The 14,978-nt window shown below is 43.8% G+C and overlaps 1 protein-coding gene across 1 annotated transcript in view; it reads right to left on the reverse strand.

The window, feature by feature from the left end:
- Positions 1–14,978, reverse strand: part of unc5da (unc-5 netrin receptor Da) — a gene marked incomplete at both ends in the record, with an annotated part of 108,241 nt that overhangs the window by 36,613 nt on the left and 56,650 nt on the right. Inside the window, one exon of the mRNA XM_083669996.1 lies at positions 353–559. Within this exon, the coding sequence (XP_083526122.1) occupies positions 353–559 (207 nt within the window). The remainder of the gene's footprint in view (positions 1–352; positions 560–14,978) is intronic.

The raw sequence follows: 14,978 nt of genomic DNA on the forward strand, positions 1-14,978 counted from the left end.
GTTCATTCTCGATCTTCTATTCTTTACTGCCTATGATATGAGCACCATTTTATAACTGGAACTAAAATGAGGACCTAGGAGCAATGTGATGAAACTGAGAAATGAGATTAGGTAGAGATGCAGGTTGTGTGTGCATCAGCAAAATGTGTGCTAGCCTATGTGTGTGTGTTCATGAGTTTATGTGTTTGTGTGTGTGTGTGTCTGTGTGTGTCTGTGTGTGTGTGTGTGTGTGTGTGTGTGTGTTCATGCATGTGTGCATGCATGTGTGCATGTGTCTGTGTGTGTGTGTGTGTGTGTGTGTGTGTGTATGACCATGTATGAGTACAGTGCAGCAGTGTGTGTGGTGCAGTACCTGTCCCAAGGTCGGTATGTTCCTGGGACATGTGCTGGCTCTGGTGGACCCACTCCCCGTTGCACTTGAAGAAGATCTGCAGGGCTGGGCGGGCCCGGCACCAGAGCTTGATGGGGTTGCTCTTGACGATGTAGGCGTCGTCCGGCTCTTGCAGGAAGTGGGGGAGGGTCCCAGATTGGCCATGTTGCAGGGCTTCAGTCCTGGAGCCTGTGGATACACAGAGTCCAGGATGGCATTAGAGTAGACAGGACTGCAGAGAGTACAAATCTATGAGTGAGTTAGCGGCTAATTTAGGTACCTAAAGTCGTAAGAATACAGCTCCCAAAAGCCAAACATACTTTACACACAACACACTCATCGTACAGACATCTTCAATGTAAATGTACGATGAGCCATCTTCAATGTACCAGGCATTACGACATTGCACATACCAATGGCCTAGTCTGAAATATACACCCAAATCAGAAACCAAAGATTTCAACAACACAACAAAAACATCTGTCACATAATCCACATCCATAATCCATAACAAAACCTTTGTAAAAATGTTTGCAGAATCAGAACAGTCAAGGGAAAGCTATTGAGGCCTGGTGTATACAGTACATTCCCATTGAAAACACACATAAAATATACCGCTAAAGCTTTCCAATAATGATGACAGGCGTCACCATGTTGACACCTCTTTGATCTCTTCTAAAAGCACAGCACTCCAAATCCAGTTATTTTAGCAATGTTTTGAAACGCACATTCACAGCCAATGATTTCCCTCTGTGATTCAGTCCCCTAGTCCTGGGGACCGCTCCAGTCAACACACGTTTGGCTCATTTGGAGGCCTAGCAGGTGTAATTACACTCTGATTAATCTCCCACTATTCTCCTGGAACCTGTCCCGTGTGTGTGAGGGGTTTAGAGAGGTGAAAACCCCCTGTGTGTATATGTGTGTGTGTGTGTGTGTGTGTGTGTGTGTGTGTGTATGTGTGTGTGTGTGTGTGTGTGTGTGTGTGTGTGTGTGTGTGTGTGTGTGTGTGTGTGTGTGTGTGTGTGTGTGTGTGTGAGTGTGTACATTCCTCTATGAGGAGCGGGGGTGTGTTCACAAGCTCCATCTCCAGGATTATAGCACCAACTCTTTCCAGCCTGGGATCTAATCCTCCCTGCCTCTCCTGCAGGATGCCTCCTGATTGAAGGGAATAGATAAATGACTCTGTGATGTTCTGGCTGTGAAAATCACAGTTCTCACTCACCGCTCCCTCTTCCCTCCCTGCGCCAAGCTTTCATTCGTGGAACTGGAGCCGAACAAAGAGACATGCTTTTAATTTAGAAATTACTAGCCCCAGGCTAGTTTTTCTTGTCTGGAGTGCTCCAATTTGTTTGTGCATGAAGAGGTGACATGCAGTATTTTTATTTGGATAGAGACAATACATAGACGTTAGCTCACACCCACACACACTGACAGCTAAACACACACACACACACACACACACACACACACACACACACACACACACACACACAAAAGATATAAACGCTGCCAGTTATGACTTGTTTGTTAATAGACCTCAGTGTTCATGTACCCAGGCAGAGTAGAACAACATATCATGCTTTAACTAACCACAGCTGCTATTCACCTGATATTTTCAACAACTTATAATAATAATAACATGAATAATACATAATAATACAAATGTACACAGTGATTTTCTAAGACCCAAAGACTCTTTATTATACTTGAACATTAGGGAATATACACTGCTTGGTACAACTTGTTTTTTCAAAACAATTATTATATAATGACAATGTTATGATACTGTGCAGCTGTTACCATGGAATACCAGATATATCATAGCATACAGAATAAAGCACATCTTCTGTGTTGTAAGCATTGTCCTAAGACAATGAGCCTGATAGAGGGTGAGGAGGTTTTGTTCTTGACTTCTAGTGTCATGGCTTTTCTCCACAACCTCCCCTGCTCTCCACTCTGACAGCCATTAATAAGGCTCATTTACATGGTTTAGCCCGACCAGGGCTGTCATCTGTTCATCTGCACTGTGTCGCAAGACCACCAAAGGGCTGAGGGGGCTGACACCTCCACTCAATTCCCTCCGCCGCTGTCAGGGGAGACCGTCGCTACGCAGCATTTCCACGGTGATCTACGACCGATGGGCCACCCCAGCAATAACACACGGGGGCCGCAGATACATCTCACCCAGCGTGAGAGGAAAACAAGATGTCACTGCCACGGGGTGAGCGATGGCTCTATCAAACACGCACGCACGCACGCACGCACGCACGCACGCACGCACGCACGCACGCACGCACACACAAAACCAGCTGTCACCTTGCTGAGGCAGACACACTCTGCTGACTCTGCTCGCACTTCTACAACTTCAAGACTTTACAATCATGGCTTGTTATTACTGACTCACGTTGAATAAAAATTAAAAAAAAGGTTAAATTATCTTGAATTAGTTTGTAAAGATTTTTGTGGTCAGACAATAGAGAAAGGTGTTACTCATCTCACTTAAGCATAGAAAACACACTACCAACATGCTGCAAAAAGCAGAGCATAGGAAACCACTGAAGATGATGCGACAAATTCAGGGCTTGTAAATGTAAATCTGAAATAAGAGGGAAGGAGGAAGGAAGGGAGGGAGGGAGGAATGGAGGGGAGCCTAAACTGTCGCAGCTAATTTGGGAATGCCTTAGAGGCCATGGACAGACTGTTCACAGAGAGAGTGAGAATGCAACTCCACACACAGATGACTGAGGAATAACACAGTGCCACCTCTCTGATCTCCGTTTACACCAATTACACCATCAGAGAGATAGAGAGAGAGAGAGAGAGAGACAGAGATAGAGAGAGAGAGAGAGAGAGAGAGAGAGAGAGACAGAGAGAGAGAGAGAGAGAGAGAGAGAGAGAGAGAGAGAGATAGAGAGATAGAGAGAGAGAGAGAGAGAGAGATAGAGAGATAGAGAGAGAGAGATAGGATAAATATATGGGCATCATAAAACAGGCCATTGCCCTCACATGTCATCAAATGGTGAGCAACCACTTGAAACCCAATCAAATAAACATACTATTTCTCATTTTCAGGATCATTGTTTCAGGTGAGGCACTAAGCTAGCCTTTGATTCTCCTCACAAAAGCCAGGGCTGTATAACTGTCCACTAACTTTCACAATCTCCAGCATCTCCACAAACCAGTTACTGGCCCTGAAAGAACAAGAGCTGGGAGGAACATGATGAACCAGCAAAAGTTCCTCTTCCTCATCAGATAGCAGATTACTCTGCTTTGCACAACATACAGTATTAATAAGCCGGAAGCAGCTGCTTAATCATAAATGAACAAACAAATCTTCTAATTAATTCTTTGTTTGCTAATTAAGAGGCAGCTGCATAATCATGTGTTAATTACTAACACACGACTGTGTTGACATTTGAGTACAGGGTTGAGAAATAAGTTACAGAAAGCCGATTAACTTCCCCCCTGTCTCATCTCACAGACAGTAATACATCGTTCACATTTAGATTTCCTGTCAAATATACCTTTATCTCTGCACAAACAGCTTCTGACCATGTGTCGCTGTAAGTACATACAGTGCATAAACACTGCCTGTAAGTAGTCAACTCTACATCATTATGCAGAGTTCCATTTATTAGAGGGCTTTTGCAGGAAGTGTTGAGTAAAGTTAGTGCTGAACCATCAGACATATGGACAGTCTACCCTGCAGGTCAGAGGTAAGAAGGAGAGGAGTTGGGCCAGGGGAGAGAGAGCTGGAGCAGCCGGTAGGCATGGGTGTCTGAGACGGTGAGGCGCATTCGGAGAGCATCTGTTCCCATCAATGCCGGATGAGAGGTTGAGAGGATTGAGTGGGGTATATATCTTTACAAGCACATACGCACAGATACACACACACACACACACACACACACACACACACACTCACACACACACTCACACACACACACACACACACACACACACACACTCACACACACACACACACACACACACACACACACACACACACACACACACACACACACACACACACACACACACACACACACACTCAGCACAGCATATGCTGCAGTGCCACAGGAAGCTAATCCCAGAGCAGTGATTGACAGGTAGGGCAGTGTATTCCACATGGGAGGTGGGAGGAGGAGATGAGATTTCCTGATCACTCTCAGGCTAGGTGATTTCCAGCACAACAGAAAAATGGAGTGAGAAAGGAAGCAACAAGTGAAGTCGTGATTGTGTTCGAAGTGTTTCAGAAGCGCTGGTTGTGGCTCCTATTCCACACAATACAATTTCCACCAACAATTTTCAACCACTCTCAACACAGATGATGTAGTGCCTGAGGGTTCGTGACAGGCTATACTGTAGGAGCCACAGGACGCCCTACTATACAGTATACAGATTTTATACTATATCAGTGTGTGTGTGTGTGTGTGTGTGTGTGTGTGTGTGTGTGTGTGTGTGTGTGTGTGCAAAGAATTGTGTGCCAAGGAAGATATGTGTGCCAAAAAATTTCATATTTATAATGTTACATTACAATGTGTGTCAACTACCTGTAGCTCTTTTTTAGTGTGTTTTTGTTTGCTTTGGTCAGAAAGATGTCATATGGCCCACACAGGATCAAATCCCCAACAGTGACATTGACATGTTGCAGTCCAGACCACACTAACACACTAACCAATAGAGCCAACATGACCACAGACTGTATGGTCCCCTGGCTTATACCAATCACATGTTCACTATCCTGTTACCAACTTCCTCCCTCTCCTCCTCCTCGTTGTCCCTGATGAACAGCAGAGAACGCCATTTGTGACATCAATCAGACTGCAGATATAGCTGAGTTCTCCAGTAAATCCACTCTCTGGCTTGTGATTTCTCTGGGGCAAAAACCACGCTGCAGATTTCCCTCTAAGACACTTTAAAACAGCATGGCCCAACAGAAAGAGATGCCTGCTCCCTTTGTTCAAATATTGATGTCCCCCTCTCATCTGTTATCTAAGGATTTGCACAGAAACACGCACACACACGAAGGCATGCACACATACACACAAATACACCAAGTGTGTGTGTGTGTGTCCAAAGTGAAGCACTCTCAGGCAGAACAAGCGAGAGATGGGAGTTAGGACTGAGAGAGCTTTTTCTTCTATGTTCGTCAGATGTTCTCTATCCGAGAAGCAATTAAAGTAAGAGTTCAGTCTAAACTCTGATCGCCCCATTGGAAATAAAAAGGGCAATTTTGATAGGGGTCAAATGACAATGACTGAAATGGAGTGTGTGTGTGTGTGTGTGTGTGTGTGTGTGTGTGTGTGTGTGTGTGTGTGTCTGTCTGTCTGTCTGTCTGTCTGTCTGTCTATCTGTCTGTCTGTCTGTCTGTCTGTCTGTGTGTGTGTGTGTGTGTGTGTAGGGATCGGGCTGTTGGAGCAGTGATGGGCATGACAGTTCCATTAATCATGCATCACATTCAGCCAGGAGGACAAAAAGGGAGAAGTAGATTGTCCACTCCATTTGAAACAAACGTCCATAGGATGACAACAGACAGGTTTAGGCACTTAGGCTGGGATCATAGCCTCTAACGAACAAAGAAATACACATCCCTAGGGTGTCATAGAGGATTGGTAATATAAAAACAGACACACTTCTGAGACACCTTCCCTCTAAAAACACTGACTAATGTCCTTGTACTGCAGGGCTGACTATCCGCCCTGATTTTCTCTGAATCGATCATGAATCTCAACAGATAATGGTCTGATAAGAATCCTGACGATGTAATATTCACTGAGGACGTAGACTGAGAATCCTTCCAGAGTATCTATCCCAGAATCTCACCGAAATGAATAAGGGTTGTGTATCTCAAAACTTCACAGACTGTCTGTGTATATGTCTATGTCTATGTGCATGTGTGTGTGTGTGTGTGTGTGTGTGTGTGTGTGTGTGTGTGTGTGTGTGTGTGTGTGTGTGCGTGCGAGTGTGTGTCATGCCAGAAACTTCACAGGTGGTGTGTGTATCTTCATAGGGGTTGTGTATCCACACCGTTGACAGCTTGCCAGCCTCAGCTCGGCAGGAGGGAGATAGTGCTTCCCTCAGCTCTCCCCGTAATCAAAGAGTAAACACGCTGAAGCAAAAGTGGGTTACCTGGATGTCAACCTGACAAAAAGCCTCCTGTCTCCATCCCATCAGCCACTTCTCCTAAAGCTCCCCCTCATACACTCACATTAACATTTTGCAAAAAAGCACCAAAATAAATCCCTCAAACCACATTCATTTGCATATCTCGCATTCAATATGTCAAAGAATTCACCAGGGAGCTGGAAGAGTTTTTCTCCACCGTAGAAATAGGGGAATAGAAAACTAAGAATCCCATAAACTAAACTTTCCAGCCACTTTCTTTGCTGTATCACTTGAATTCATTGTTGCAAACACAATTATGGATGCGAGCTAGATTTTTTTCCATTAAGGGATTCTTTTTGGCCAATTTTGTAGAGTGACTAAGATGATGTTGTCCCATCAACAGTGCTTTTTGCCATTGACTGTGCTTTTTTCTTTTTTGTCTTATTTGTGCTTTTTTTCAGCCATTCAACTTTTTGTAAGTCTCCCCAGGCCTCAGGGTCGCAATCCTGAGCAGTTTTGTTCCTCTCCATTTGTTCAGTTTGTAATGACAACCTGATCCACACAGTGTGTATTTCATTCCTATGCAAATCAGAGACCATATAAAAACAAAGATATTAATTCCAAAATCACAACTATTGCCTTAGCATTAAGATGGACTCAATTCAACTTATTGAATAACTTGTTGACAACGTTTTGGCATTTGAACAAAGGCGGTGAATACTTATTGACTCAAGATCAGCCTTTAATTTTTAATTAATTTGCAAACATTTCTAAAACATAATTTTGACTTTGATATTATAGGGTATTTTGTGTAGATCAGTGAAAAAAGAATCTATTGAATCTATTTTAAAGTCAGGTTGTAACACAACAAAATGTGGAGAGGGGTGAATACTTACTGAAGGCACGGTAGGTGTCATGTTATTTGCTGTCTCTGTATGTGATATCACAAAGTGACATGATTAAACAGAGTCTTAATATTCCCAAGGGACAGTTTGCTTTGCAGCACATGATCAATTACATATTAAGCCATTATTGTTCCTCCATTAGACTCTTTCCTTACTGAGACGCACCTGGGTAACAGCTGGGTATGTGACACTGATAGGGAGGGCCTCTTTCTACAGCTGACATGTCGATGAGACAACACCTACAATCCTGGGAGGAAACATAGCTGCCATGCCAAATTGCTAATGAGCCTTCCCTGGGGTAAGCTTCCTCTCCATCTCCTCTCATCTCCCATTTCAGACAGATGTACTGGACTGTATGTAGGTTTCATTACATTAATGATCAATTCAAACCTGTTTCTATAGACTTAAAGACAAAACAGGACAGTATTCATGGCTGGCTTTATCATGTGACCAATTAACTCACTCAGTAATAAAAGACACAGATATGCAGAGCGTTTCTACATGCTTCATATCTCCTACCATTGTTACCTAATCTATCAACGTTAATTTGGGGCTATTGTTCTGGTGATGTCTGGGTATGAAGCCCAGCAGGACTGACGGTGATGGCAGACAAAATAGTATAATTACTCCCTCACTCTTTCTCATATAGCCTTTGATCCTTTACTTCTTATCCGTCATTAGGGACATAATTAAAAGCATTGTGTGGAGTATACAATCTGAGCAATCTCACTGGCAACCTGACAGCTCAATTTCCAATGCAAGTGCACTCAGCATTGGGGCAAAATTAATAAGTAAAACCTTCGAAAACAACCCTCTCATATAGCACAGAAGTGAACAGGGGGGGATTCTATTATTAAATGAATTTATGAATACATTACTTTTCTTGCCGTAGAAGATAAGACAGGTTTAGGACACTGAACGGATCAAATATATCTTAAAACTTGTCGTTTTGTCATTTCATTAAATGTCTGGCAGGGAAATACTGCAGAATGGGACTCAATAAAAAAAGTTTAATATCCTGCGAAAGAATGAAAGCGGATCGTTCTCGCAAATTTATTAATATCATTACTCATCTGTCATCATGCAAGGTAGACTGTATGGAGAAAACGTCACTCCTGGAGCTTTTCTTCCCTCTGAATATACTGTATCTCATCAGGCTTAGTTCATTTCATTAGTGCACCATACAACAGTGACCAGACCCAATGTAAACCACAAAACGTCCATGTAGAGATATAAAGCCTTTCAGAATGAAAAATGCAATGGCATTATTCCATAATAAGACTTAATTGAAGTTTAGGTGAGAAATGCTGGAGGGAGTTATGAGGGAGTTAGATGATTCAGAATATATGATCTCTAGACCTGAGACATCCTCCTGGCTATAGACCAGTGCTGAAACCGGTACCTTCTATTCCCCAGCCCAAATGTCAGGCTTACAGTGGATGATTAAGAGGCTTCTGAGGCTTAAGTTGAGCTTTAAGGCATCATGAAAACCTTGAACATGTTTAAAGTCTCATCTTTCATGTGAAAAAAGCCCTTTCTAATATACAGGCAGTGATAAAGGTGCTAACTGCCCTGCTGCATATCCGCCTGATCCGTTCTGCAGAATCAGCTTCAATCCATACACTTTCTCTTTTACCCTAAAGGTTAATGTAGACATGATGCACTGATGCCGTACAAGTCAGCTTCTACTCCCGCCGGTATTGTCATCATCTCAACCAATAGGTAATGTTGTACAATTACTACTACCACTCCCGTAAACCAAAGCCTTACTGAGTAAGCACAAGGCAACAGAGGACATTAGGAAGGAAGACACCTTGAGAGGAAGCAGTATGTGAGGTCAGAATCTATGACCATCATACAGTGCTTTTCCATGTCCACATACTGATGCCCACCGCAGCATCCTTGCATAAACAAGTCACAAAAAAACAAGAAAAAAAAAACAGCACTTTGGACTGTCACAGTCATACGCAGGCTTCTCATGGAACCCCAGAGAGACAGAAGTGTGAGAAGCTGACATTTAAAAAAAACTCACGCCTCTACTCTCACAACCATACATATAGCATTTGATCTTCTTTCCCCTCAAGCGTGACTTTTGCAGTTGCAGACACACACGGCTTGGTTCCCAGCAGGGCAGGGCAGGGCAGCCTGTCTTCCATTTTGGCTCCCAGCGGAGGGCTCCCAACATGACTTCTAACCACCCTTGTAATGTGACCTAAGTGGGTGGTTGTGATGTGAGCCAGACCTAAAACCATTACAGTAAATGGAGAACCTGTTAAATTGGGGCAACATGAATAATACACAAGAGAACAGGGTTGAGGCGCAGGATCAAGTCTGAATTAGACCTTTTGCTTACAGGGAGGAAGGACAAAAATACCTTTTTATATAATATGTTTTTATATTAGCTAGTATGCATATGGCAGTAACCTACTGTTTAGAACCGGCAATATTGGGGAATATTTCCACTAGCTCAACTACTACTTGAACTACATTTTGCTGTAGCTTGGTGGTAGTTAAACAAAATGTAAATCTTCGTAGTGTTTTCAGTAGTAACTGCTGTACTTTGTTGCCATGCACTGTTACAGTGTAGTGAGCTACTGTACTGTCACTACTCACTACATTTCCCCACAAAAACAAAAAAAGAAATAGGAATTTAACTGTTACTCCAGCCCTTGAATTTAAAATCTAAGTACCTGTTATTTATTCCCTCACTGCTTCCCGTCTCCCCACTTTGCTCCACCTCACCTGTTTTTATCTTTCTCAGTGATTTCAGTCGTTTCAGTTTCTGTCATACGGACGAGTCATCTTTCAGTAACTGTTGAAGAAGTAGTTTCAATGTCGTGAACTACTTTTTCAAAATAGCTTTAGTTTAAAAACTTTATTTCTCTCAAGGGTAGCTTTGGTGTAGTTCAACTTCTTCCTTTGTAAAGTATTTGGTAATTGAATTAAATAAACTTTCACAGTAAGTTCCCCAACACTGAGAACCGGCAACTGAACTCTGAGACAGACAAATTCACTGAGATCCCTAAAACTTGCCTCGACCCCACACAATCTACCGTGACTGAAGATATCCACTCTACTGTACATTATTAATGGACAATTTCCTCAATATGCTTCTTGGTTGCCTAAGATGGGCCCAAGTATTAAGTACGCCTGATGTCTCTTTATGGGAAAGAAACACAACACAATGTTTGTGATCTTTCATGGGTGGTTAACCCCATTTCTCAAGCCTTGACGGAGATGACACAAGCATGTCAACAATAGCTCTGTTGGTTTCACACAAATCACTGAGCAAGTGAGTGAGCCAGTGAGCGTAACAGCCAGGAGCCTTATGGCGCATCCTTGTGACTCTTGGTCACACTGTGTCCCAGATTCAAACTTACATAACCTGATTATGTGTGCATAACACACAAATACCCATGACAAACAAAAATAAAAAGTGAAGAGTCATTGCTCAGTGTCTCTGGCCTCGCCTGCTGTTCCACAGAGGAACACCTGTGCAGAGTCAAGGTTTGCTTGTCTCAGCAAAAGGCTGTTTAAGGGGAGAGGAATGTTGAGTAAAGCTAGCTGAGAGGGTATTTGAGAGCACAGGGAGGAGATGCAGTGGCGAAGGGAGGGGACTACGATGACGTCCATCCATGTGATGTCTGAGTAATGGCTGCCACACAGCCCTGGACAAAAGCCCCTCTCTCCTCATTAGAGATCTTATTGGACTTTAATTAAGAGGTTATGGCCACTATGAACCCTCCACAACACTCAGCCATCAAAGGCAATAAAGCTCCAATTACATGGGCTTGATTGACTGCAGTGAGCATCTCCCAGCCACAGCAACCATCTCTCTCTCCCCACCGCTCCCCATGTTCTCTTCCCAAACTCCCTCACCTCTAGCATGTTCCTATAAAAGTGAATATATCTTAGCCTGGGTCAAAAAAACCCACTCCTATACAGTAGGCCCTCCTCCACGTCCTCTCAGTCTTCCATTGGGTGTGAACAAAATGGTGGGAGCCCCTAGGCCCATTACTGAGACCTATCTGGTTCTCTCAGATCAGCAAACACAAGGGTAAGGTGCAGGGATTTGTTTTGTTGTAGACCTCTAAATTGAAATTCTTTGACCTGGTTAGTATCTCTGCCACAGCAAATGAAAACTATCTAATTCCACGGCTATAGCATGTTTCCCTCTTGCTCTGCAATATGACACACGCAAACGATGGATATCCTGTACTTGGTGGAAAGGAATGTTAAAGTATGAATATAAATATCCTAAAGAGGGCGTTGCATAGAGGGGGAGCATTTCCACAGATGATCCTGATATTATAATGAGGCATTGGTGAGGATCTATGGGATATGGGAATAATCATCTTAAGGGGGCAAAAAAATGAATATTGTTTTGATCGTCTCAGACATATATGCCATCTAATGGGAGTCCTGGGCACCCTGGTGGCATACCAAACAACTGCAAAGTTAGTGGAGGTCAAGGTGAGGCCAGAGGCTCATCTTATAAACATGAGATAGAGGTCCATGGTGAACCATAATTAGACCTAGGTGCCTCCTGTTTATGCATCCCGTCAAGTGTGTGTGTGTGTGCGTGTGCGTGAGTGTGTGTGTGTGTGTGTGTGTGTGTGTGTGTTTGTGTGTGTGTGGGGAGAGGGGCATGTAAGGCATGTGTGAGGCAGTCAATGAGAGAGTGCATAAGTGTGTCTGGCTGTCTGGGTGTGTCTCGATTAACGAATGCATTCACCAAAAGCCCTAGCTTACCACTAATCCTAGACATCAACACATCCCAGAAAGCAATGCGAAGGGTCTAAATGTCAAAAAAGATCATTTTAATTAAAGCGACTTAAACTCATGGCTGATTGGGTGTTTTTTTTGCAGGGGGATCGGTAGCAATAGCCCCATACTATACATAAACATCACAAGAGCTTAATCCTCTCGCTACATCATGATCTATCAGAGCTAATCAAACGCCAACTCCTCACACAGATAACCACCACTCGCTTTCTGCAACGGTTATTAGCATATTCATTAGATAAAAATCTCTCCAGCCCAATCAATGTGTTTTAAGCTCGCAGGGATCGACATGGATGTCTTGAGACCAAATCCAGCACACAGGAAAAATTCCAGTGGTATGGGGTCAGTTCAGACCACCTCACCTGCAGTAAAGATCAATATCCTGGCCTTTTGTGTGGACATCGCTGCTTGTTAGCAGTCCAGAAGGAGCAGCCTGGTGATGTTCTACTCATTCTATTTCTCCAAGTGTTTTGGGCCAATCTCTGCCGCATTATGAGCTTATCACTGTAGTGAGCTCAGGTGAGTGAACGCAGCCCCACAACCACTTAAGCTTTTCAATCTCACAGTGACATGGTCAAATCAAGAGACTGCACAAGATTAAATCGATGCCTGGCCGGTTGACTGCTTGACGAAGCATTCTCTTCCGAATCATTTCCTTTGCCAATGCGGACTATCACTCACACCTCAAACAGCCCTCCCTATTTGTTTCCTCTCTCTCTCTCTCTCTCTCTCTCTCTCTCTCTCTCTCTCCCTCCCTCTCACCACTCCCTCACCCTATCCTCTCGTTTCATGTCTTGGGAGATAAGACACACTTACCACCGTGGAGTTCATAATGTCTGTGTTCAGAGTGATTTGTTTACTAAATGGTTGGTGGCGGATGCTGAGGAGGGAGGGAGACAGATTGAGGTGAAATGGACAAGCCAACATGGCTGAAGGGGACTGTGCTCTGTGCTGTGGGAAACCTAATTTACAGCCTGGCCCCAGAGGTCAGCCCACTGGGCCAGGTCCAAACATCAATCAGACAAATCGGCTTTAGACCGTCGGCAATCCGCTCACAAATTCTCTCCCCTGCCCTCTCCCTGCCCACTGACTGACTAAATCGTCCTTGAGCCAACAACGGACTTGACACTTCGCAGACAAATTCTCCCTCGATCCTCTTCATATAAAAACTCTAACAGCATTGTGAAAATGGAGAGCCTTTAAGAGGGCAGTTTGTGTGCATGAGTGAATGTGACGTCACTGCCAGAGATCTTTAGGTAGATATGAGAGCATGTATGTGCATATATGATAACACATAAACACATGCAAGAGGGGAGTTTGTAAGCTAGCCATTTCTATCTGACGCAGCCCTGAGCTCACAGCAATCAGTATTACCCACTTCTCCTTAAACAACACATTCATATAGATTCTCCATTAATACATGTCCCATAAAACCCAACCCAACAAAATAGAGTTTCATCTTGAACAAGAACAAAATGTGCTCAACTCATATACAACCCTGTAAACTACCAAACATGACCAGTGCACATGCATTGCAGTAAGAGACTAATGGTCAAAACTCTGGGCAAATGGTGAAGGGAATTGCTTTGTTTTCGCTGTCGGCCATTTCTTTCTAATGGGAATCAATTCAGCAGCTGCTACACGGTGTGTTCTTCTCAGAGAGGAAACATCAGCAAATACGGAATGATGACTTTCCATGGAGCTAGTGCCAGAAGACCTTCTCATAACAGGTTTGGAGTTTGGGAAATGTAGACCTGTTCCAGAATGATGTGTGCTCATGAAAATAGATTAAGAATTGATGTACCTTAGGTGCAGAATGACATCATGCCACACACATACATATGCACAATAACATACACACTCCACCATGACCCTGCAGTACCCTGTTCTTCATTTAGAGCCAATGCACATTCACACACACAGAAAAACACACACACACACACACACACGCACAGCTTCACTGTCATTAAAAGGACACGTTTACTAAGCCAGCCAGGCAAGGTGGTCAGAAGTCCAAGTCTCCATTCTCTACTCAAACAGGGCAATTAGGAGTATTGAGCTGAGTGTGTCACTTCAGCTGGCTCATTGACCTTTCCCCGGCTCTGCCGCTCCGCCTGCTCAGACTCCTCAGCCGTGACTTCATTAGTGGAACCGCCACACTCTTTGTTACAGAGGGGGCCCTCTGTGAAATGGTGCACAACTCTGGTCCCCTGTGACACGCAGGCACCGGCAACACTGACAACAGGGCCCATAGAAAGGCTGTTGGATGACAAGGTGCGTCTCACTTCATAGCGTCTGAGGGACTCTGTGTTGAACATGAAGGCCAAATCTTGTTTCAACTTCTACCCCCCCATCGCTTCCCACTCTTCCCTTTTCCCATGAGTTCCACCTCCATCATTGCTTAGCTTTATGCCTGCAAAAACATGAGTTTGTGTCTTCTCAAAGTAAGCATGATGTGTGGAGTGTTTCCAAGCCGATACTGTGTACAATGATTTGTGGTAATTTTTGGACAACTGGAGCAGCAGTTAAAGAATGTGTCTCACAATGTCCTGAGAGAGTTGTTCAGTTGTCTTTCAGTGGGCTCTCAAACTGTGTGTGTGTGTGTGTGTGTGTGTGTGTGTGTGTGTGTGTGTGTGTGTGTGTGTGTGTGTGTGTGTGTGTGTGGACCTATGTGTGTGTGAGAAAGACACCTCTATTTGTGGGCTCCTGTCTTCGTGCTGTGACAGCAGGCAGAATGAGGGAGTGTTTTATGGCCTCTCATTGAGACACCCTTGACGCTGACGCCTCCTCTATACTATCCCTAACTCAGG

This window comes from Argentina silus (assembly GCF_951799395.1).
Source record: "Argentina silus genome assembly, chromosome: 5".
Taxonomy (NCBI): Eukaryota; Metazoa; Chordata; class Actinopteri; order Argentiniformes; family Argentinidae; genus Argentina; species Argentina silus.